The 24,398-nt window shown below is 40.9% G+C and overlaps 2 protein-coding genes across 6 annotated transcripts in view; both read right to left on the bottom strand.

Moving 5' to 3' along the window:
- The window catches only part of LOC101164594 (glucosidase 2 subunit beta), a 191,706-nt gene extending 172,714 nt beyond the window's left edge, over window positions 1–18,992 (bottom strand). For all 5 annotated transcript variants that reach the window (XM_004079742.4, XM_020711559.2, XM_011487338.3 and 2 more), the window contains exons 1-7: window positions 18,775–18,992; window positions 18,361–18,477; window positions 16,484–16,579; window positions 13,918–13,975; window positions 13,264–13,381; window positions 9,731–9,860; window positions 3,649–3,694 (exon numbers count right to left, since the gene is read on the bottom strand). In XM_004079742.4, the coding sequence (XP_004079790.1) occupies window positions 3,649–3,694; window positions 9,731–9,860; window positions 13,264–13,381; window positions 13,918–13,975; window positions 16,484–16,579; window positions 18,361–18,477; window positions 18,775–18,871 (662 nt within the window). In that variant the 5' untranslated portion in view covers window positions 18,872–18,992. The remainder of the gene's footprint in view (window positions 1–3,648; window positions 3,695–9,730; window positions 9,861–13,263; window positions 13,382–13,917; window positions 13,976–16,483; window positions 16,580–18,360; window positions 18,478–18,774) is intronic.
- Window positions 18,993–19,197: 205 nt separating this feature from the next.
- On the bottom strand, window positions 19,198–22,788 carry dmrta1 (DMRT like family A1). Its single transcript, XM_004079663.4, has 2 exons — window positions 21,253–22,788; window positions 19,198–21,162 (listed from the first exon to the last, which is right to left on the bottom strand). Exons 1-2 carry the CDS (start codon window positions 21,728–21,730, stop codon window positions 20,402–20,404), a joined length of 1,239 nt encoding a protein of 412 aa, XP_004079711.1. The 5' UTR covers window positions 21,731–22,788; the 3' UTR covers window positions 19,198–20,401.
- Between the last annotated feature and the right edge of the window lie 1,610 nt (window positions 22,789–24,398).

The raw sequence follows: 24,398 nt of genomic DNA, 5'->3' as shown, positions 1-24,398 counted from the left end.
ATCCAGTCAGCCAATTGCCCAGCAACTGACAGTGTCGGGTATAATTTTTGACTTTGCATTTGTCAGGATGGGGACCAAATCGAGCTTGACACTTTGGCATGTGAGCTGCCGAGTGCTAGCGATGGGGGTGGGGGTGGGAAGATGGAATGGTGATGTAGCAAAGCCTTCACCTTCTGCTATATTCAAATGGGCATCAATGCATGACCTGCATGGAGATAGCCAGCTCCCCAGACCCACCAGCTGACGGGCACGGAAATGTGCGGCACTTGCAGATATTTCAGCTTAGTATTGCGTTTGTTTAGGCGGAGCTCGCGGAGAGACACGGATGCGGCTGGAGGGAGGGGATGGATGGATGGAATCGGGGTGAGTATGGAGGGGCAGAATGACGGTAAACATCCAGAAAAACAGCAGCACTAGCATTTCATCCAGGAAGCAGCCATATGTTTTAAAGCGCTCTGGCTTTTCCTACATCCCGTCCTCCTCCATTCCAAGTGAATATTCTCAGTTAGCTTAAGCAATATTGATTTTTTTTTCTACATGTGGGAAACAGAGGGGTGTGAGATGGAGGCAAGAAAAAAAAAACCTTGCAGAGAACCCTTCGAGCTCATCGGATTATCACGCGTCCTATTTTCTGACAAGCGCCAATTTACACATCCTGCTTGAAAGGCTGTCACTCTCTGCAAAGTTGACCGACATCCAACACTGATCATGACTGTGACTGAGTCAGCTTACTGTAGGTGGTGCAGTGGGAGATAAGAGAGGAGGGGAACGACATGTGAGGCTGCCAGGACTTGAAAAGGAGCGCTGCGAATCAGGCAGTAAACTGCTTTGGGAAAAGTTTGCTGGAGAATTAAAAAGCTGTTCAATTTTGCAGCTACTTATAAGTACAAGTGAAATGAAAAGTGTGTTCTGTGTTGTTGTGAGTCACACAATGATAAATATGCTATTTTTTCCCCCGTACAAAAAATAGCGGGGGTCAATATTCTTCCATCTTTAAACTTTCTGGAACCGTTGCAAAACCTAAAATATTACTTGAAATGCGCACTCCAATGAAATTTGTATTTTTACACGTTCTTGTGGAGTTCTTTTGATGAGGGAGGACATATATTGAGAAAATTAAGACCAAAAATTGGATTTCTGAGAATTTCTTTGTTCAAATCCTTTTAAATCAAGAGCAGATGAAAAAACGCAGTTTGAAAAAGGCATATTTGTGACGTAGAAAGAACATCTCTGCTGAAAAAGGCTCATTAATATTCAAAGTTAACTTCTAACTGCTTTTTCAAAATATTAAAACATTTGAGTTTCTATTCTCTGAGGCTGTTGGGTTGTCTTAACCTTTGTGCTATCTTAGTTTCCAATGCAGTTATCGTCATTCTAGCGGAACCTGAAGCAGACAAAAGCGGTTTAGTGCCGATGTGAAAGACTTTACGACAGTGTTGCAAACTGGTGCAAAGCTGCTTTTCGCCGGTCAGACTCAATTGATTTACGTTTGTTGCGTAAACATGTTACTATTGTAAAGTGTTGCATATCGGTGCAAGGCTGCTTTCCTTCATGTCCGAATCGTTAATTGCGTAAACATGTTACTACTGTAACCTGTTGCATAGGAACACAGAACTGCATTTCTCCGCCTCAGAATCAGTTAGTTTATGTTTATTGTGTAAACATGTTACTCCTGTAAATTGTTGCATATTGGCGCAAAGCTGCTTTTCTTCGCACCAGAATCAATTGGGTAGGGCTGCACGATATGAGGAAAACTCGCGATATTTGGTGATTAATATTGCGATAAACCCAAAATATCATTCCCATTTCACTGCAACAGTTTACAATTTATACTCCAAATGACCCTCGTCGACATAGGAGGCGAACATTTAACATAACAGGGCTCCATCCAATTGGTCAACAACGTGAAGGGCTCCATCCAATTGGTCAAATGCATAAAGGCATTTATTTGATTCGTTTAATGCTTTAAGTTGCCATAAGCTTGTTTTAGCACATATAAGGTAACCATTTATTGCAATTTTCGCTGACTTTTGCGATATGCATACTGCATGGCTTGATATTGCGATGACGATTAATTTGCAGTATAGTGTGCAGGGCTACACTTGGATTATGTTCATTGCAAAAATGGTCAAAGAGTTAACAGTAATTCAAAGAGCGTCAACACTGGAGTTAAACCTTCAGAGTTCAAGTGTTAAGGCACTTCAAAGGAAGAGTCTTTAGACTCTTTGGTTTCACCCTGTGGTCTCCGATGCCAACCTAGAGATGTAAAGTTAGTACCAGGAGGGATTTATTATGTATTTTTTATCCTTATTTCAGAAGGCAGAGCAGCGTCTACACCACACCAGCCAAATCGGTTAGTTTTAAGGTCCGTCACTGGACATGCAGTATGTGCAGCATGTTTCTTTCCATGGATTACCAAGGCTTGGTTTCATTACATCTATATCCAGCGTTGCTTAGAAATAGGCAGAAAAGTGGTCAATAGCAAAGAGTCCTAGAGCAGGTTGAATGCTTTTCCTCCAATGGAAGGTCAAAAAGCTTATTTAGAGCATTCCAATGTCCTCTACACCAGTGTTTTTCAACCAGTGTGCCGCGGCACACTAGTGTGCCGTGGGAGATGGTCAAGTGTGCCGTGGAGAAATTGCCCTCATTAATCATTCACTGATCTAAAAACATTTCCCATCTCCAGGATATCAGCTCTTTGTTCATCCAAACAGGCCCTGATAAAACACTGAGTAGTTAGGAATATAAAAGATCTTAAAATTACTTTTTCTTTGTGTTTATTTAATTCTATTAAAGAAATTTTGATAAGAATGACGCTACCGCGATTTCCCTGCAGCTATGACAGTTTGCGGAAAAGTCCCGTCCCTTTAACTGTCTCCACCAATCATTCTTGAAGGCTTAATCACATGTCATCAGTCTGACCAATCAGAAGTGCTTAAAGTCTTCACTTCCTTGTTCTTAATTCTGCTGATAAAGTCGCTCAGTTCTAACAAAAATGCCAGCTAAAGCTCTTCTTTAGCGGTGTAGCTTTCCACAGAGTCCGGTGTCAGACCGTGAAACAAGTGGACAATACAATGAAGCTCAGAGACGCGAGTCTTTCTGCAAGTTTTCGGCAGTTTTGACACTACATCTCCCATGATGCATTGGCTTAAAGGTGTCCCAGCGCACAATGAGTTGTCCTTGCGAAACGCCTTGAAACCACAACAAACAAACAGTTTCTAAATTTTCTAATTTAACTTGCATTTCATCTCTTAGAAAAAACAGCCGCAACTTCCTGCTTTTCCGGCCACAATTATCACAAAAATGCACGTGAGATTGCGGGGGGGGCTGTCAATCAATACAGACCATGAATCTCTTTTTTTTTTGGATGCTGGTGTGCCGCGGGATTTTTGTCAAGGTTAAAGTGTGCCGTGGCTCAAAAAAGGTTGAAAAACACTGCTCTACACAACACTAAACTCCCTCGTCACCTCTGATAATCTTACCTGGGTGTTGTTGTAAAGCTTTAAACACCCCATGAAGCGGATATGTATACAATCAAATATGGGTTATGATTGTTTGACTGAAAAAACTTGTTACAAAGTCCATTTCAGAACCTTGAGAAGGTAGAAAGGTGCAACATAAATAAAGAACGTTTCCTACGTGACTCACCGTCCGCCTTTGTTGCTGCTGAGGAGGGTGTTCTCTGGTTTAACAGCTAACCGGGAAAAAAAAAGAAGAAAAACAAAATCAACAGTTAGTTTTTTCTTAAAAGCAGAAACCCAACTATTTCTGTCATAAGAACTTAAAAAATAAATGTTTTGAATAACCTGATTCAATAAGTAAAAAAAATACCTTAAAAAAAAAGTTATTTCTAAAAATATGAGGAATGATAGAGGGCAATCAGGCAATGAGTTACTCACACTGTGATCGAACATTTGGTTTTTCTGTAAAAGGGAGGGAAGTAAATAAATATAAAAATAAAAGCTAGTCCAGAATGCAATCAGTGGGACTTTGTTCAGTGACGGCTGCTACGACAGTGATTTCTCTCTTTTAAATTCATGCTCACAGGAAGAGAGAGAAAAGAAAAAAAAAAAACTTCCTCAACCAACCCGTTCTCCAGGCGAGCATGTGACCCCGACTGATTCAGTTTGTGAATCAGAGTGGGAGGAAGAGGAAGCGCTCTCGTGTTCGGCATCTTCCCAAAATCACCGAAAGAAAAGCTGAATGGAAATGGGAGGGGTGGGGGGGTTGGTCTCCAAGACTGGGAGGGGGAGCACTTTACATAATGCTAATTGCACATCTGCCGCAATTACCTTTCGGTACTAATTACAGAAAAGCTAATTGTGAAATTAACTTTTTTTTTGGCTTACGTTGGCTTTCGGTTTAGAGTGCTTAAAGCTAAGATGTATTCATTTCAAGAATAGTCTTCTCCAAAAGCAACTTTGAATCCATGTTGATGACGAGAAGCTGCATTTGGGATTTAAAAAAAAAAAAAAAAAAAAGTTGAAGAGACAAGATTGCGCATCTTATTCTGACACGACAGTATCCAAAATGTCAACAGCCCCTGCAATTGATTTTACTCCAACAAAAAACAAGTTTTATTAAGATTTTTCTTCGTCACAGGCAGATTCTGTCCTATTTTTTTCCTTCTATTTCCTGGCTGTGAATAGTACTTTCCTCCTAACCTAATGCTTGACATTCTCTACTCATCCTCTGCTCACCGTCTTAAGGGGCGCACAAAGCAGGAGGAAAAAAAGAGATGGCCTCATACCTCTTTCCACTGCGAAGATATGAAAACAACCGTAAGGAGGATAGATGGAGGAAGAGAGCAGGGCAGAAAGAGAAAAAAAAATGAGTGGGTGAGGTTGGAGGAGGGGTAAAAGGTAAGAGGAAGATGGTAGGAAAGAGGAAAATAAAGCAAGGAGAGAGTAGGAGGGCGAATTTTAAAAAAAAAGAGGAAAGGAGGTTCAAGGCATTGGCTCTTTAGGCTGATGGCACATATAGGAGGCTATGTTTACTAATGGACACCATCAGTCATCCACCCATGTTGCCCTGGTGATATCAGAGCGCACTCATAAAGAAAGAGAGGCACAGAGAGAACAAAAAAAATAAAAAAAATGGAACAGATCAGCAGGAGTCTGCAGATCTATGCCTAACCTACAGACCATGTTCTCCACACAGAGCTCTCTCCGTTAACAAAGGCTTTTCACCTTAAGGTGAAGAACACACACGTGTGTTGTCTTTTTTTTTTATTTGAAGATTTCTTTCTTGAGAAAGGGACATTGAATAGTAATGAGCAATAAGATAAATGTTAATATGCCAGATTTTAGCCACAGAAGAATTTTTTTTTATCTGTAAGGCTTCAAGCTTTGAGAAAAACTTGCCATGTGTGGTATTGGTATTAGTCGATTTAATCGCTGATTCCATTTATATTCATGCGATACAACCAGATCGATCTGTCTGGGGAAAGTTGGTAATCAAATCCACCAAATGGAATGAATAGATTATTTTGATCTTGGAAAGTACCATTTGGTACGGTAGGTTTATATTACTATAACGTAAAAATGACCATCACAGCGGCCAACACACACGTGTGATGGCAGCGAAACGCCATCACTACAGTCCAATGTGTGGAAACAATATTGCAAAGACATGTGGCCATACAGTGTGGTACAATGTTCTAATATTGTATTATTTTATGTGGAAAAACAACAGTGGGCTGAACTTTACAAAACTAAAATGTGAATGGATTTGACATTAATTCTTGTTTGTTTGTACACAAATTGAATTTACACTATTATCTTGCAAGAAATGCAAGAAATCTGGAAAACTTCGCCTGCAGTGTTCAGTACCAGGTGGAAGTTTTGACTAAAGATGTCCAGGATCCATTTTAGGTCAGTGAGTCAGATCGCACAAAATAAACCAATATCGACTAAGAGTCACATCGGCAGACACAAATTATGATATGATTTGAATCGTTGTTAGAATGAATCGTTACACCAATGATTATATGAATTGCGATGGATGGACAAATGGCAAAACAAAAGACAACTAATATACAACTATGTCAATAAAGGTCGCTATAGCTTAAATTACACTCCTAATGACCTACATAGGAGGTAGGCATCTGTCACGTTCAGCCCGTAGTCTCAGAGGCCATCCTCATGGTAGAAGCACAGGCGGAGTCTCAGGACTTGGTTTTAGCTCAAACTTCATTTCCAATTTCTTCAACTGTCATCTAACAGTCATGCCCCGAGCTCTAACTGCTAACCAACAAAACCACCTCCCAATGGTTACAACTCCCACCTTTATAAGATTTCACCTTTGGGAGCTACCATCCACCCAGGTTCCCACAGATAATCTATTTACACAAAATATTAAAATATGTACATTCAAAGTTTCCCCAACCCCTATAAAAATAGATAATTTCCCCATGCAAAAATAGAATTCACCGACTGTTCCTAAAACATTCCAATAATTCACTCAAATAATAAAATTACTAATCTAAATCTCCCCTGTTAACTTTGCAATGATTTGGGTTCCCTCCCTGGAACCAATATAAGGTCCTTGTACCCTTAGGGACCTCTTTTGCTGGCGGACCATTCCTGACACAGAAAACAGAGGTGAGTCACCATCATCAGACAAGGCATAGACATACATGCAGCAGGTGTAAAACAAATATTTAAATCTATGTGCTTTCACAGGTGCTCCTGACCTAGAAGAACATTGCTGCTGCTGCTTAACTTTAGCTGCATTAAACTAATAAAACTCTGTCAATTAACGTTCTCTGCCTGTTTCTTTAATGTGACAACTGCTCGTTGTCACAGCATCTAACATCAAAGGGCTCCAATCGATTGGTCACTGGCGTGAAGGGGTCCACCGATTGGTCCGCCTTTCTTAGCATCAGAATCAGTCGATTCACGTTAATGGCACAAATGGTCTAAGGGTTACGGTTAATCAGAGCACGTGATTTTTAGGTCTTGGCAACATATCTGGTGTTAAACGGTTAAACTCACATTCCTATTTTCCGGTTTGCCTAAATCAGGGGTCGGCAACCGGCAGCTCCGGATCCGCATGCGGCTCTTTCATCCCTGTGCTGCGGCCCGCTGTGGTTTTGTAAAATAACTATCATGTTCTAGGATTTTCGTGGTGCCTTTAACACCGTCGGTTAGTGCGAGTGGACAGAAGGAAGAGAGCAGCGTGAACGCGCAGAGGGGGCGTGTCTGCATCTGTGAACGCAGACTAGAGTCTGTTGTGAGACAGTAAGTTCTTCTAACAAGACAGTCAGTGGCGATCCCCCCCCCCCCCAAAAAGCCAGTTTTTTTATTTTTTGCCCGCAGTTTTCCTAAACTAAAACCACCCATTTCTGCGTAAAATGGATAAAATTTGTGCCCCTACTATCCTGTCCACTGTCTGCTATGAAGACCGTATGTTTGCGCGGTCTGTGAACACGCTGGAGGGGGGGGGGTTGCACGTGGGGGAAAACAACTTGGAGCTGCAGAGGATGTGAGCAGGTAGAGAGGCGGGGCTTAGACTCACCGCTTATGATTCCAGACCCTGCAACAAACTAACAGCTGCTTCCTAATAAAAAATAGTTGTCATCCATAAAATGAATAAACTCTATTGGGTTTTCTGGTGAATTTGTTTCCATCATCTTAACTCTGGGTGTTTGACAGACAGAAAAGTCTATTCAAGGTTGTGGAAAATGGACAAAAGATCAAAGGAAACATCACGCTTATAAGTAATTCAAATAAATACTTAAATTAATATCCTGACAGCATTTTGAATCAGTACAAGTATCGCCAAATGAACTATTGTGATATTTCGGCAAAACGATTTTTTTCTAACACCCTTAGTGTTGCGGCTCCTTGTGCTTTCATTTCAGTGGTAAAGGTTGCCGACCCCTGGCCTAAATAATTCTGGCTTCACGCTTGAAGCTCATTTGAAAAGAAAGAAACTGGAGTCGGGTCAGTTCACCAAATAACCACTAGGTGGAGAAACAACTGCTTTAAATTTGCTTGTCTTATAAAAGCCTTTGGTTGAAAATTATTTTGGGACATGATTGCGTTTTTCTTTCAGAAAACTTGCACCAACTGCAGGGTTTTTGTGCCCCAAGAATCACAAAAAAACGTCTTGCAAGATCCTGGAGAGCCTTTTAAATATTGAAGCTACACTGTAGAGCTACAGTCACTGGCATCAGCTATCAATTAAGCATCTTTTGGTAGGTAAAAAAATAGACAATGTTAAGTCTGTGGAGGTCTTAAATCAGAAAAAAACGAAATGTGTAATGAAACGGAAAAGGAAAATCTGCTAATAGCAGGAACACTCTGCTAAAAAAATAAAAAAATAAATAAAAAAGGGTAATTGGTGCCTCTGAGCAGAGAACGGTAATGTTTACCTGTGAGGTTATCCGAACGCAATCCAGGGCCTGTGTGGCTGTCAATTTACATAAAAACATCCTGTCAAACTCTGTGTTCCGGGAAAACACTTGCCTGATAGTAAGTACTCCCACACAGTCTCCACTTTAACTCCAGAAATAAAGTCTAGAGGATGTGTACGACAAAACACATGAGCGCACCCGGGGACCAGAAACGAGTACGCTGAATTAAACCTCTTGGCAGGTTTATGGAAAACGTGAAGCATGTATTTACAAGGAGTGTCACTGGCTTCAGGCAAAGTAAAAAAAACAACACTGTCACCGTCTAGCACCTGCACACACAAAACCTCCGAAGGGTAGCCAGTATGGGAAAGCCATGGCAACACAGAAACGTGCGGTACAATGGATGGTTCATGAGCTGGAATGGAAGTTAAAGACAGCATCGGGACTTAAGGGTGACCAGCAAAGGTCAGCTAGCACGGCAGAAACCATGATGGATCCCTGCTGATAATAGTCAACACAATCAAATGACCTTGTGTGGCCAGAATGACCCATTTAGCTCTAGAGGACCCAGCACTGGCGCTGCTAAAATACTAGAAATGAATAGTATTCCCATTTAAGGCATGTTTTTTTTTTTTTATAGACGGATAGGTGTGTAAAGTATTTAATCCTCACAAGTCTGAAAAGTTGAAACTTTTCCCTAAATGATCCGCATCCAGCCGGCGTTCCTCCCGTTTAATGAGTGTAAATCCTTCAGTGGCAGAGAAGACGGAGCCCGCTCTCCCCCATCCAGCAGCACCACTTCCTGTACATTAACATGCACCAGTCAGAACATCACTTAAATGCCAAGCCCGCTTGTGCTCGGAGCGATAAGGGAATTTTCCTGTGACTCATGTGCAACTTCTCTCTGAAGGGTTGGAGGAATGGAAAAGGGAGAGCTGTGGGGATGCAATATGTCGACGCTCAGCAATTCTCCAAAGTCAATTCATGTCAGAGGAGTAGAGGTCTGTTTTCAGACCGTTTCGATTGTTTCTGATTTTTCAAACGTTCGTATTTCCGACTGGATGACCTGATCTCATGGTCGTTTATGTCCAATGGAAGCTGGATACAAAGGTTTTTTTTTTTTTTTAACCCTTGTGCTATCTTAGATGACCCCACCCTTCCGTGACAAAGGTGGATAAAGGTGGAAAGATTTCATGTAATCCATGGACACCAGTGAAGATCACAAATCATTGAAGAATAAAGGTTCAGAGCACTGTCTAGTGGGTCTAGATGACCCAAGTCCCAATGGTAAAGTCCCTAGGATAGCACAAGGGTTAACTGACATATGTACATCTGTGTAAACTGTTTTGTTTTTCAAATGAAAAGACTTACCGCCGTCTCCTCCTTTCAGCGCTCTTAGCGTTTGCTCTTTGAATCGGTCGGCTTCACGTTTCTTCCGTCGATGTTCCTCCAATTTGATCTGCAGATCTTCAGCAACCTGCTGAAGCTCTCTGAGCTGAGCCTGGAGGAGACGATAGACGTCCAATAAGTCTACTAGACCAGTCAGTGTCCCCCAAACAACCCAACACAAGAAGCACTTGCCAAATTAGAAGAACGATGATTTCCAAAGTCAAAAGAAAATCGAATTAAGTAAAAAAAAAAGCTGAATTAAATTATGTGAGCTGACTTAGATACAAAAATAAAACGTATTAATGTTTGAGCCTAACCATTTAACGGCAGAGAAACCAAAAAAATAACACGCACTATACAAACTACCATAGCTTATTGACCGTTTATGCAATTAACATAATTCCAGACAATCCTGAAGCTGAGAAAAGCAACTTTTGCCTTCATCAGCTTTAGAATCGGCTGGTTGGTAAATGATAAATGGTGTAAAGTTGTATCGTGATTTACTACCTTCTTAAAGGGTCCAAAACGCTCAACAGTTACAGTCCCATTCACCAACGCACACGCACACATTCCCACGGTGGCGGCTCAACTGCCAAAGACTATAGCCGACCTATAACACCCCGGACCAATGTGGGGTTCAGGGTCCTCCCCAAGGACAATTTGACCCACGAGTGGGCAGAGTGGAAACGTCCCATCTTCAGATTACAGGTCAACATCTGGACGGTTTACGTTACTTTACGTTGATAAAGTATTGCATAGTGTTGTGTTGTAAAGTGGTAGAATCAGCTGATTGATTGCGTAAACACTTCACTACTGTAAAGTCTTGCATATCAGCGCAAACCTTTCCTAGAATTCCGTTCTTTGCGTTGACGTTCATAGAGTTACAGTAGCTCGAAGCATGCCAACACTGGAGCTAAAGCTCTGATGTGAAAGGGTTTTGGTACTTCTTACTCCGTCTGAAAGCTGGTTCCATATGTACGAACCCTAAACAAGCCCTGCTGCCAAGAACATCCAGTTCTTTCATTAGAATTAAGTGAAATTATCTAAAAGAAATGTGCGTCATGTGTTGTTGATAAGCGATGATTAACAATTATTTGATTTTTAAGGATTATGGAAGTTTCTGGTATTTAAATCACTTTAGAAAATAATGGGCCCCTTTACCGCTACAAAGGAAAGCCAGGAAGAGGGGAGACAAAACAATAGAACACAAAACAGCAAAGAACTTCTTATCACTGAATTCATTCAGGTCAGGTGTTGGAAGTTGTCAGCCGTAGAACGATACATCTTTGGGTTCTACACAATGAACTCATTAAATCATCTTCATCAGAGGGTACTGTTGTGACTCCAAAAATTAAAGCTTGTGACAAGCGAGCGTAACCCATTATCAACCCCTGTAATGGGCCAATTAATAAAAACAGAAAGTTGTTTATGTGTGTCAGTGCTGCCTTCCAATTTTTCCTCAGAGACTTGCATATTGTGATGATGGATTCACCGGGATGGAGCCAGGGATGATTAGCTTTCTAGGGCATGCTGCTTACTTACAGCTTGCAGCAGTGATTTTTGGGGCTCCATTATCCCTGCCCAACGATGCCATTTCCTCTATGAAGGGAATTTTAAAGCACAATTATCATCCAAATGGTTGAATAGGAGTCTACAATTCCCCAAACACAAATAGTATTGTAAAGTATGTTCACGTTTTTCCGAGTTTTTACATGTCAACATAAATGCTAGGGTCCATTTGAATCATACGTTTCTCATTAGGGGGTTATGTTTGGAAGAAATATGGTAATTTGTCTGCAATCTGGAGGCTCAAGATGGAATTTCTTTTAATCTAGGTTTACTCCTGTTTATCTCATTCTTTGCTTTATCTAGAAAAACAAAAAAATATAAAACACTGCACACAAATCTCCAGAAAGAACATCAGGAAACACCCATTTCCATGCTGCACCCAGTTTTTATCGAATTATATTGGCAAATTTGATTTAAAAAACATCTTGATGGAGTGGTTCAAGCAACGGCGGATGTGGCTTAAACCCCCTGAACTGCAGGAAAAGTTCACTTTGGGGCCACGGTGTGAGGTTTTCCATACGTCGACCCAGACGTGACCCTGCCATATCAACAAAGATGCTTGGAAAGAAGAGGATGGCAGAGTGCAGCAGAGCTAGGAGCACTGGCTGACACTAGAGCCTCCTCCTGTCAATCAACCACTGAGAAAAAGAATGTGAGAGGAAGATAAGAATACAAAAAAAAAAAACAACAACCGATAAATCAATGGTTGGGGAATTGTAAAAAAAGAAATATGGTTTTTACATTGAAATTTTGAACAAAAGCTTATCAAAACAGAATCTTTTATTATATTTCTTGTTTAATCCTGTTTTGGACTGTGTTGTCAAGTATTTTGTGTTTGGGAAAAGTGCTAAATAAATAAAATTTACTCACTTCATTACATTGAAATTCTATAATTCTATAAAGTTCCTAAAAGTTTTTATGTGATTTTAAATCAAAGAAGTAAGGATGGAGGGCAAACAGGCTTCAGAATAACAATAAGCTAAAGTGAAAACCATCAGGAAGTGGCAACATTTGCTCGGTTTTGGAGAAATAGGAGTTTATTTAAGATGTGATGTCTGCAGCATTTTACCACCGAGTTGCATCAGCTCATCTTTAAACAAAACGCCTCAAGTGTCTCTGGGACAGAGGAGCCACACAGCGGTCGGACTGAGAAACAAGTCCGTTGTCGGCCCTCCATAGAAACTGAAATCATGTTGATTATTTGTCCATTTCTCTTTATTTCTAAGAAATGATTGGTGGTCTGAATGGAAAGGGTGAATGGGATTGGGTCTGAGTTAAGGTAGTCATAGGCCTTTTTTTTTTCTAGTGTCTTAGAGTTGCATTCACATAAGGCAGGGCCGCTCCGCCCTTCTGTGAGTCAGGACCCCTCCAGGACAGATCGCTACTGGATCGTTTCAGTTCCAACCTCAGTGAAGCTGCAGCCGTAACTTTGCTTTTAACGCCCCTTAGAAAAAAAATATATAAATATTAGTAATTTTGATATCAAACTGTAAATTGAGGACCCGAAACAAAGAAGGAGCAAAACAAGAAAACTAAAATTACAAAAAAACAAAACAGCAGTTGTTAAAAAAAACATTGTTTTTTTTTTTTGGTAACAATTTAAGTTTTTTGTTTTAAACTTAAACTTTGTTTTTTTGTATTTTTTATTTATTTATTATTATTATTTTTTTTTATTATTATTATCGTTCCGTCAACACCAGAGCTTCCATAAAATGCATTTTTTTTCATTTTTTTTTTTCATTTCTTTCAAGTGTTTTTGAGTTTAAAACTTTAAATGATTCTCATCTGACCTTGGAAATCGCGGCTCAATTCAATCATTAAATGTAGTTATATTTAGGTCAAAACTTTGGAATTTTTTTTAATGTATTGGTTGTCAGAGCTTCTGCTTCAGCGTTGAACGTGTAAACAAACGTTTAAGCCACTGCAGACGGAAAAGCAAAGATGACCTGCTTCTCCCTCCACAGCAGCACTCCCTCCTCGATCAGCTGCTGCTTGAGCCGCAAACCTTCGTCCAGAGTCCTCATCTGGCCCTCCACGTACGCCCTCTCTCTCTGCCCCAGATTCCTGGACGAAAGGTTAAAAAAAACAGAGAAAGCAGACCAAAACTCCCATCATTCCTGAGAAGAGCCTCTGCCGCCCCGTCCGCGCCGTGAAATCCGGAAAAAGAAAAAAAATCATAAAACACTTTAGAAAGGCCAAATACGATAAAGTCATTTAGGGGTCAATCAGCAAAATAATAGAAAGAGCGAACAAATTCCTGCAATTATCAACATTCCCAAACCTGTATAGGATAACAGTCACAGAAAAACAGCCTCTAGGTAAAAGAATCAATTCACAAGGAACAGAAATAAAAGGTCTTAGAAGGATGGCCGTCAGATTTGCCTCTGAAACAGATGAACTCCTCAAAACGCTGCTGTGATGCAGCTGACAAGTCTGATCCACTGTGAGCTTGGAATGGTAGTGACACTATGCCCCCTGGTGGCCGTGGAGGATGCTGCCCCCCCAACTAAGCAGCATAATAAACATTCAAATCAAATCACAGTTTCCCATCATTATTCATAATTTTAATCTATTTTTGCTTTTGTTTTTGTGTCACTGACCAGCATGTGTTCTGGCAGCGAGCGTGGCTGTTGTATTCATCCGAAGCATCGCAGCAGTCTGGAAGGAAGAAACAAAAACACACACACAAAATCAAAAAGGGAACTGAAACCTCAGCCAATCAGATTTAAATACATGTCTTTCATAAACATCTTGTGCCGAAACTTTAAATTTGTCAAGAAAATGGGGACCCAAAGCAAAAAATAAAAAAAATTAAGATATTTTCTTTCATTTTTAAAGTCTAAAAATGTTTTATAATAAAGTCAGAGTTGGCTTCATGATTCTGATTCATCAAAACTACACTATCGTTACACCAACAGGAAGTGTTTGGAGAAACTTCATCATGACCGTTTTTGATTGGAAGTTTGAAAACATAATCCAAGCGTCAGAATATCACCTCTAAAAGTGAAGCTACAACATTTATTCCCCATTTTCCAAACTTAAAAACATAAAAAATGTGTTTGATTTTCTTCGACGGTACTGAATCAACATTTTCACCTCCGGAGAAAACATCTTGGAGAGAGATGCAAGTATCCAAATACTCCGATATTTGTAATCAATCCCCCCCCCCCAAAAAAAAAAAAAAAAAAAAAATCGAGCAGGAATATTTGCGACGTATGAGATTGCTCATTAACAGCCTTTATAAATATAGTATTTTCTAAACATAAATACATTTCAAACTATGTAATTATTGTTCTAAAACAAAGAATAATGTTGGATTTTAAGTATGTTTGTCTTGTTTGCAGCTGAAGTTAACCAGGAAGTTGACAGAAAAACCTTTGAGTAGAAAAACCGTTTACAGTAATAAAGACCATTTCTTTCTGTCATCATTTTTGTGTTTTTATGTTACATTTATTCTGCTCCAAATAAAAAAGTATAAACGATGATACTTAAAGTTACAATTAAAGTATTTTCATTTCCATACATCCAGTAAAAAGAAATACCTCATTTTTAGGAGTCTAAGTTTTTTGTGTAGTTTAAAAAAAAAAAGGCTCAAATGTTCATCATTTTCCTACTATTAACCGCTAGAGGGCGCCGTAGGTGTGAACGCGCATTTCCAACCGACAGCAACAAAGAAGACGCGCCGCAGAGTCGTGATCAAGTGTGCAATCTATTCTGTTTTCTGGATGAGCCTGTGAAGATGAAATGTCCGGTCTTCTTCCCGTATTTTGTTGGATAAATTTCTCCCAAAAGTGCGACTTGTATATGATTATTTTCTGCTTAATATGTCGGGTTCTAGTAGCTTTTTGGCCTTCATGGCTTGCCATACATGCTCAGCCTCCATTGATTGACCGTTCGTTGCAGCTGGATCCTGGTGTGTTTGGGCTCCACGCCTTCAACCTACACTCTGCCAGCTCGTTGTGTTCTCTACCCTTTGGGAAGTCGTATCAAGTTGACGTTTCTGCCTGCTGCTGTTGATCCCAGCTCTGTTTTTGGACGTTGAGGTGACTCCGCCCCTTGTTGGGAGTGTTTGGATGGAATTTCCCGACCTTGAACTGGATTTAAACACAGATTCTGTGGTGCTCTCAATTCCCCACGTTGATGTCTCCAGCGTCCATCTGGCAGCATCATCGTTCCGTCGCCACCAGAGCTTCCATGAACTGCATTTACCCTCAGTGTTCCCCCCCTTGGGCTGTCCAATACCTCCCCCTACTGACATCATCATACATTTCTTTTTGGCGTCTAGCAACTGACACTCCGGAGGGACTTATAGTCCAAAAAATATGCTCCGTATAGCAACTATTTAAAGATAATTTGTTCAAACTTCAGGATCGGATCGCCGCCTAAGTTCCGATCCACAGTCGTGATCTGAGGTTTGGAGGAGGACTCCTCCACGGTGTCCTGCCAGTGGTCTGATCTCACCAGAAGAGTGGGCACAGTGGGAAGTTTTCTTCTGCCTTCATTTCCATCATCTCAGACGCCGTCGGTGGGCAGCCTCACAGAAATGAGAGGGAAGCCTCGCCGTCAGCGGTGAGACCAGCCAGAGCGACGGTACGTCTGGTTTTCAGAGGCCGCACTCATGGCGGGTATCTGAAGAGCGGTGAGAGTGAAACTGAAGGACAGCAAACGCTGTGGGAGGCTTTAGGGGAAGAAAACCCAGCGGCTCTTTATCTCCTTATTTCCTTCATTGATCCTTCTCTTTCTGATGTTTGCTTGAGTCGGATGGAGACGGAAGAGTTTCTCCAAATTGGAAGGTCGTTTAAAGTTTAAAAAAGGGAAATTAATTCTTCGGCTGAAGCTGTCAATCCTAAGAATAGATTTGAAAAGGTAATCCATGACTCAAAATTATTATTTTTAAAGTCAAAAGAGAGATAAGCAAGTGTATGTATGGTTTGCTATTATTAAATTTAAAGAAAACCAGCAGTAGTTTTAATATAAACCTAAAAAAAAGGATTCATTTTCCTGAGGTTTGTGTATTGGCAAGAGTCTGGCGATGCGATTCAACGTGTGAAGGTTAATGTCAGACATTATCAGAAATGAATGCAGGACCTGGTTAGGCTTTTTGAAAGAATTCATTCAATCGTTTGGCAGAACAAGAATACTTTTTATGTTTTTAAACAGCCTTACCACAGATGCCGTCATTGACTCGTGACGATGGGATGTAGTGTGGACGGAAACCCAAGTTGGTGCAATAGAACCGGCCGTGAGGACAGGCGGAGGTGCCTGCATATGACCAACCACAAATAAAAAATGGTTTAAAAAAATAAAATCAGTCACTGGTTTGCTTGTTTACTAATAAAACTGGAGAAAAAGTTTAAGCCTGGGAGTTGAACCCCCAACCCATGGACTGACAGACAGCGGATCAACCTGCTAAACCACAGCCACCTAGTGGAGAAATGTCATCGTCATGGTTACCACACAGATTAATGTCACCATAACCTAAAAATGGAATACCAGTGAATGGTTATCAAACGTGGTGTCCCACAAGGGTCGACCTTTGGCCCCAAATGATTCAATTATGTTTGCAAAATGCAGACTTTTTTTTATTTAGTGTAGGATTAGTTTGTCTTCTGTTCTAATAACTGCAATAACTGGATTCTTTTCCAAAAACATAAATAAAAAAGACGTTTTTTTTAAAGGGATTGGTTTCTAAAACGACAAATGGTTACTTAACTGAAACAGTTTGAATAACAATGATGTTAAATTGAAGAGAAGTTCTAGATTCATAAATTTATCATACATTTAAAAAAAACACATTAGAAATAACATTTATTAATAAACATTTATTCTGTACTTTAACCTCATAGTTCCATGGATTTTAATATTTAGAGACATTGAGAAATATTTACAAAACTAATATCAGCGCTTTGTGAATTACTAACCAAACAGTGCAGTATTTATGCACCGCTTTCAACATGGCGGCGCCCGTATCAGGGAGAGGAGGGGTTGAGCTGTCCATTGTTTTTGCAGTCAATGACGCCAACACAACGTCAAAAAAGAAGAAGTGAACTTGTGCGTCTTCTACTTTTGTGACAAGATAGTGAAAAACAAATCAACATCAGATCGAAACCTCCAAAAAAAACGTCAATATACATTTTCATTTTCCTTGTCAGAGCTCACTGGAAACATTGTTTTGTAGTTGTGAGGAGCTGCAAACTAGCAGGAGAGCATCTAAACCACCACATGCGGCCCATTAATCAATTTAATCTGGCCCGACACAATACAATAAATGATATTGATAATCCTAGACAGTTTTTTCCCCTTCATGTTCTTTAGGTGCAGAAATCCTTCAGCATTCATGTCGTTTTCCTGACGTTCATGTGTGTTTTCCGAGTCGGAAAAAGGCTTTTTTTCTATCATTCCAACAGCAAATAAACGCAGCATTTCTTTAAATGTGCGTTTTTTCCAGGGGGCCATCGATCCATTAGTGCAATTAGATCTAAATCGAGAACTAAAGTCACAGTTTTGAAAGAAAAACTGACAGTGTGTTCTGTTTTGAGCTACGTAGGTGATTTTTTAACTGAAATTAAAGCATGTTTATGATTTCTTTCTTCCATGAGGTGGATTACCAAATCACTCCTCGGATCTGCTCATGGTCCGGCCCTTCGGCCAAATTTAGAACCCCTTGTTGCCCAAAAGTCAAAAGAGTTTGCCCACTCCTGATCTAAACAGATGGATGATGGGAAGTGGGGGTGGGGTTGCTCAGCATCAATGGTACCACCCGCAACTCTGAGGTGAATTTCTAATCAACTACTGCTGATTTGCAGAAGTCTGCATTGTGTCCCGGCTTAGTTTTGTTTGTTTTTTGGGGTCAAAAATCAAAATCATAAATAAAAGATCAATGAGAACGTTGTCAAAATAGCTCAAAACAACATCGGGCTGGGACTTTAAAGGAATATTCTTTTAGGGAGGTGTTTAGAGGTAAATGTAATAGTTCAAATGTGAGCAAGTGTACAAAATAAACATACATTTTAGACATCGAAAAACTTTTTTTGTTGTTTTACCTGGCTCGTCTGAGCCGTCTGCGCAGTCGCAGTAGTCATCATTCACCTGCTCGAAGGGGATCAGTTTAGAGCCATCAATGCACAAGAAGGACTTCTTCTCCCTGTAGAATCGTTTGTCTTTAACAGCAGAAGAGACGTCGTTAACCACTCTGACTGAATGATACATGAATAAGCACATTTAGACCCATTTGTTTTGATTTTAATTCTCCCAAAACACCAACAGATTTGATGGTATTGTCACCTTTTAAGACATTTGATGCCAATTGCAGCTTTTAAGGAGCTAAAAACACATTGTTTCTGTTGAAACTGGAGCTCATTTGTGACAGTAAATGAAGATTTTTTGCAGAAAAATCTAAAAAAAAAAACAAACACACACCACCAACATCAACGTAGGAGCTGTGAAGCTAAACTTACAGGACGAAGATATTCCTCTAACTTTCCGCGAGTCCGCCGAACCACAGCAAAACAAAGCGATGGCGAGGATGTGAATCCACATTTCAGAGGACAACATTTTATTTTTTATTAATATTTTTAAGTGTCTGTCTTTTTTTCTTTCTTTAAATCCCGCTCAAGGACGCTTCAAATTCATGTTTTCAACAGCTGCTGGTGAACCGGAGGGCAGAGAGACTTCCTGAAACAGCCAGTCATGTGACAGTTCACCGGCTTTTCATTGGTTGGTAGGCGAAGTGCTTCCTCATTTCGACCAATCACAGAGAAAGTAAGGAGGCGCGGACTTTTTCGTTTATTCGTGACGTCATGGTGATAAAAAACATTTTTTTATTTAAACAAACAGCTCGTAAAACTATGTATATAAAAAAAGGTTCTCATTTGTTAACATTTTCACAAAAGACAAGATGAATTTAATGGGTTTACAACGTTGTTTTTATTATTTTTTCTTTTTCTAGACTAATGTCAAAGACTATAATTTCCACCAAAAAAAAGAATAAAAAAATAAATAAACACCATACAGATTATCTATCCAAACAAAAAGAAATGCTATTATCTTTCTTATTTTTAACTGTGGTCTCAAATCACTTCACAATTTTTTAAAATAAAAGTACCAAACAATGAGACTTGGACTGCGTGAATGTGACATCACCCATTGAATGGGGCTTACTTCCAGCTACAATTAAATAACATCAATTTAGCCACAATTTTTTGCAACACAGTTGTTGCCATGTTGGGGCCAGTAAGCAATCATTGGTCCGAGTCAGTCTGAGTGAGCTAGTTAGAGGACTTGAAAGCGAGCTACACAAAATCTGTCAATCAAACATTTCGATGAGAGACCACCTACTTTTATTGAGGCATATAGTTGGCTGTTTATAACGTGAAAGAAAGTTGAAAAAATTAAACATAAATCAGAAAAGGCAAAAGAAAAAATCTTTTAAAAAGCTATCAAGAATTGTTTTTGTAGCTCAAGAATTGTTATTCTGATAAATAGAGTGACTGAGTAATGGCGATTTATTTCTCAATAGAAGTCTATGATATTTTGGCTTCATGGAACCAGACGGTACTTCCTGTTTGGAATGTCAGGGGGAGGAGTCACTCAGTCCAGTTCACATTTACAATCAATGCTTAAAAAAAACATTTCAGGATTTTATTTTTTAAAAGTACCAAAACAATAACAAATTCTACCAAAAAAAATCAAAGTTTTGATTATTATTTGCAGAACAAAAAATAAGCTAACATTGAAAAAAAGATGAGTGGAATATTGACAGAATGCAACCCGTTTTGAGGCACTTTAAATGTAATGTAATGTAATAGTTACCAATAAAATAAAAAACTAGAAATAAATAAAATAATTGTTGCTTCATGCTTCTTTGATTTTTTTTTGTGTGTCTTGAAATGAATCACTTTTCAAGATTGTTGTGATAAACTATCAAACTTATAACAAATTCTACATTTAAAAGAAAACTCAAAATTTTGTTTATTATTTGCAAAAATATTGTTAACCTAAGATTAACACAAAACATATCAGTGGGATGTCAACAAATCCAACAATGTTTGAGGCACTTTAAAAAGAGGAAACGTCCTCATCGTGTTATTTGTCGTTACTAAATCGTGCGTAAAAACCTGCGTTGCACAGAGGCTCTTTGCTCTGAATGTAGGAAAGGTCTCGGATCACGCCCGGGAAGGCGTGCGGGTCCAGGGGCGGCCGCAGGGTCAGCAGGGGCATGAGTCCCGATGTCACGTAGGGAGACATGAACCCGGCCACGCCGCCGCCTGCAGAGGAGTAGGCCAGGCGCAGGGGACTCACGCCGAGGCGCGGACTGAGCCCGTACAGGCCCTCTGCTGCAGGGATGGAGGGGCTGTGAAGCGGGGAGAAGGCAGACTTGATCCCGGGTGCTCCAACGGGGGAGCGGAGCGCGCCCTGGAGCGCTCCCGGTGACGGAGACGCGCCGCTGGAGTCTTTGGAGCTTAAAGCCAACTCGATGGACTTGACAATGTCACCTTTGCACGTCTTCACCATAGTCTCCAGGGTGTCTCTCTTCTGATGGGGGAAGATCCTGGCCATGATGTCGGTGGGGTCTCGCTCGGGATGGTATTCCTTGGCTTTCTCGGACTCGTTTCCCGATTCTGGATCCGAGGAGGACGCGGGCCTCTGCGGGCTCGGCGTGTGGTTCGAAAGCCGATCACGGGCCGGGGATGGACTTTTACTGTCCGCGGAAGGGGAAGCGGCGCTGTCCCGACGCGGGGACGGCTCCCTCCCGTCACTGGGAGAGGGCACGCGTGCGCCATGAGGCGCAAAAAGCGGCCTGCCCATGTATCCATTGTTAAAGTTATATTTGTGGACTTTATCATCTGAAATACGAAGACAAATGAAATATTTGTGCATACAGTTAATACATTTGCAGCATTTCAAACCAGTATTTTTATCGTCTTATTTTTTACCTTCTTTGGGGTTCTGCGCTCCAAAAACGTCAAAACAGGAGACATTTGCGGGGTTACTGGAGGATGCCGGGACTTCGGCGCCCACTGGTGACCCCTGAGGACTCCCTGCAGGCACTCCGATCCCGGAGGCCGGGTACAGAAGGCGCAGGTCCCGCGCCTCGCTCTCCTCCTGAGCCTGCTGCCGCCTCAGCGCCACCTGCGCGGCCATCACCCGCTGCCTCTCCGCGATCAGCGTGCACTTCGCGCACACGCAGTCCCTCCAGCGGCAGAAGCGCTTGTGGCCCTTCAGCGCCGACACCACGCCGTGGTTTCTGCACCGGGCGCACTTCGGGGTCCGCGGGTACCCGCGCTCCAGCGCGGGGTTGCACGCCCGCAGGAAGAGGGACGGCGGGCGCAGCAGGGAGGAGGGCACCTGCAGCCCTCCAAGCGGGCTGACCGCGTGCGCGGACAGCTCCAGAGGCCGGATCCTGCTTTCCATCACCAGAGACGCTGGAAACAGGAACGTCTCCTCAGTTCAGTTCAGTGGAGCCAAACCTACTTTGTTCTGCGCACTGACCAGAGCGTGCGCAATGGCGCGCCTTAAGTGTCTCCTCACCAGGTGGTTCAAGAGGAAATCCAACACCCCTGCCACACCCCCTTCCACTCAGGCTTCTTTAAAACCCTATCATGTTTTTTTTTCCTCTTTGCAGCCAGGATGAACAGTGGTCTAATCTGATGCAACTGAACTTATGTGTAAGAAAACATGAGGCCTGCCAAGACACCTTTTACCTGCACTGAATCAGGATTTGCCACAAAAGATTTAGGTTACTATGACAACAGTGTCACAAAACAATCATTGTGATTTACAAAAATAAAAACCAAATAAATGCAAAAAACAAAAACAGGCTAATCCTCCAAACAATTACCTTCTCTTTTTTTTCTGGCTTCCCTGAAAATTTACTGTTTGGATGTTTTTCTTTTTAACACAACAAATGCTCTCAAAGCAACATATAATCATCAACCTGGTTATTCCGTTGAGCAAATTACCTCCACAAAAGACCCATCTGCCAACTAACACCCAGTGAGAATGCTGAATGGCTAATCACACCTTGTCACATGTTACGTTCACTTCTCCTCATTCAAGCGGCATCCGGTTACAGGAGTCTCACCGAGATTTCCTCAGAACGAAAGGAAACTTTACTGACAGTCCAGGCCTTCACGCGTCACTCTCTTGTGTTTTATGATCTCTGAAGAATAGCAAACATGTTCTTCTATTTACTTTTCTATTTATTAAAAAAGAAAGAAGGTAGCATCCGTCTTCATGAGCTTGCGTTTATCTCAGCTGTGAGTTCCAGTGTCTGCAATGATGGATAAATTGTTTCCAATGGTTTTTCTGTTGGACATCGCTCAATCAGCCAAAACGAGACATCAGGGTGGCTGCGTGTTTAGTTTAAAGACCCTCTGATGACAATAGTACTTTTGGTGTTTTAACATGGTCTTTTTTTTTGATGATAGAGGACATTTATTGATGATTGGAGGAGTTTTTCCTTACGGAGAAGGAGGGTCTAAGGGCAGGGATGCCCAGTTTAGTTTAGTCTGCTTAGGTTAGTTTAGCCATTATCTATTGAATTCTATGACTTTATGTTCTTTATAATTCATGTTTATTACACAAAGTAATGGTTTAAAGCCCATTGAGATGACTGATGTTGTAATATTGGGCTATAATTATGGCCTGAATTGAATTGAATATATACGAAAAATTAAGCTCATGCATTTCTCTATTCAAATCACTGTGAATCACCAGCAGACAAAAGATAAGCCATTTGGAAAAGATCGTATTTGTGACGTGGAAACAACTATGAGTGGGCCACGAGGTCCTTGTTCCGCTTCATTCTGATGCATCTGCTTGTAGACGACTGGATCCATCTACATCTTGGTTTTTCTAGTCTGAGCTGGAATCTGGATCAGAACTGTACGGCTGGATGGCTCCAGTACTCCTCGCTATTATTCTTTTTTGCAACACTAATGTTAGGTTGGGGGTCGTGAAGGGCAGTAAGCTAGTGGGAGAGAGGGTAAATAGAGCTCAATTATGGGTAATGGGAAGTGGGGGTGGGATTGCTTCACACCAATGGTCCCACCCACAACTCAAAGGCATATGTCTAATATACAACTGCTGCTCTGCCAGAAACTAAGGCAACTTTACTAATTCTAAAATTTTGTAAAGCTAATTCGCTTTTTTGGCAATTTTCAACTTTAAAATCTTTTCCCCTCTAATTCGCTTGCAGTTTAAAGTTCCACTCCAACTATATTTTTATCCATCCTCCTGACAACCAGCCCCTTCATTTATGTCTTCTGTAGGGGACATTGGTTTTTGGATTCTGTCCTTTGACTCATTTGCAGCTCTCCACATAGACCTGGTGGGCTTAAATTAGAACATACTAGCTTTTCCAATGACATATCATGTGTTTTGGTGGGATGATGGGAAGTTTGGTTTTCCAGAGAGATAAAATGGAGTCTGTAGAGGTCATCTCTTAATTGGCTTATTCTCAGGAGGCTATTGTAAAAGCGTTCCCAGTGGTCTTTTAATTATGATTATGCCGTTTTTAGCTAAAATAAAAAAAAATCTGTCTTTTTTCTTAGATATAGTTTCTGCAGAGCGACAGGAGTTCATTAGAAACTCACCTCTGAGTTGTGGGCGGGACTGTGGATGTGGCAGTGACCCCACGTTGATATCCAATCATTACCTTTGTTTACACTCTCTCCTCCTAGCTCACAGCCACTTACAACCCCAAGCATAGCAACAAAAAAACGGCGGGCAATATCTGAGCTATCTAGATGCACAGTTTTGAGCCAGATACCAGCTCAGACGAGGAAAACAAAGACGTACATGGATCTACTTGTCTGAAAGTGGATGGATCAGAAGGGTGACTTTGTCCCGCCCATCGCAGTTGCTGCGTCACAAATTTGAGTTTTTTCAAACCCTGGGGGTTTTATTCTGTTCGTGATTCAAAACTATACTCAAAAACACAGTTTTAATCTTAAATTGTTTTATATGTATCATCCATCATATGAAAAAGCTACAACAACATGTTCAAAACACCAAAAAGAACATTGTCTTGAAGTTACCACTATTTTTTAGCATTGGTTTGAGCAACTTTAGCTAATTT

This window comes from Oryzias latipes, chromosome 18, assembly GCF_002234675.1.
Source record: "Oryzias latipes chromosome 18, ASM223467v1".
Lineage (NCBI taxonomy): Eukaryota > Metazoa > Chordata > Actinopteri > Beloniformes > Adrianichthyidae > Oryzias > Oryzias latipes.
The sequence above is the reverse complement of the archived record's forward strand: the minus strand, read 5'-3'. Positions and strand labels throughout refer to the sequence as shown.

Bases quoted from the DNA above. Each gene is read 5' to 3' on its own strand.
- dmrta1 (XM_004079663.4), bottom strand. From the start codon at position 21,730: ATGGAAAGCAGGATCCGGCCTCTGGAGCTGTCCGCGCACGCGGTCAGC. The intron at 21,163-21,252 runs GTAAAAAATAAG...TTCGTATTTCAG, and splicing joins AGCGCAGAACCCCAAAGAAG to ATGATAAAGTCCACAAATAT.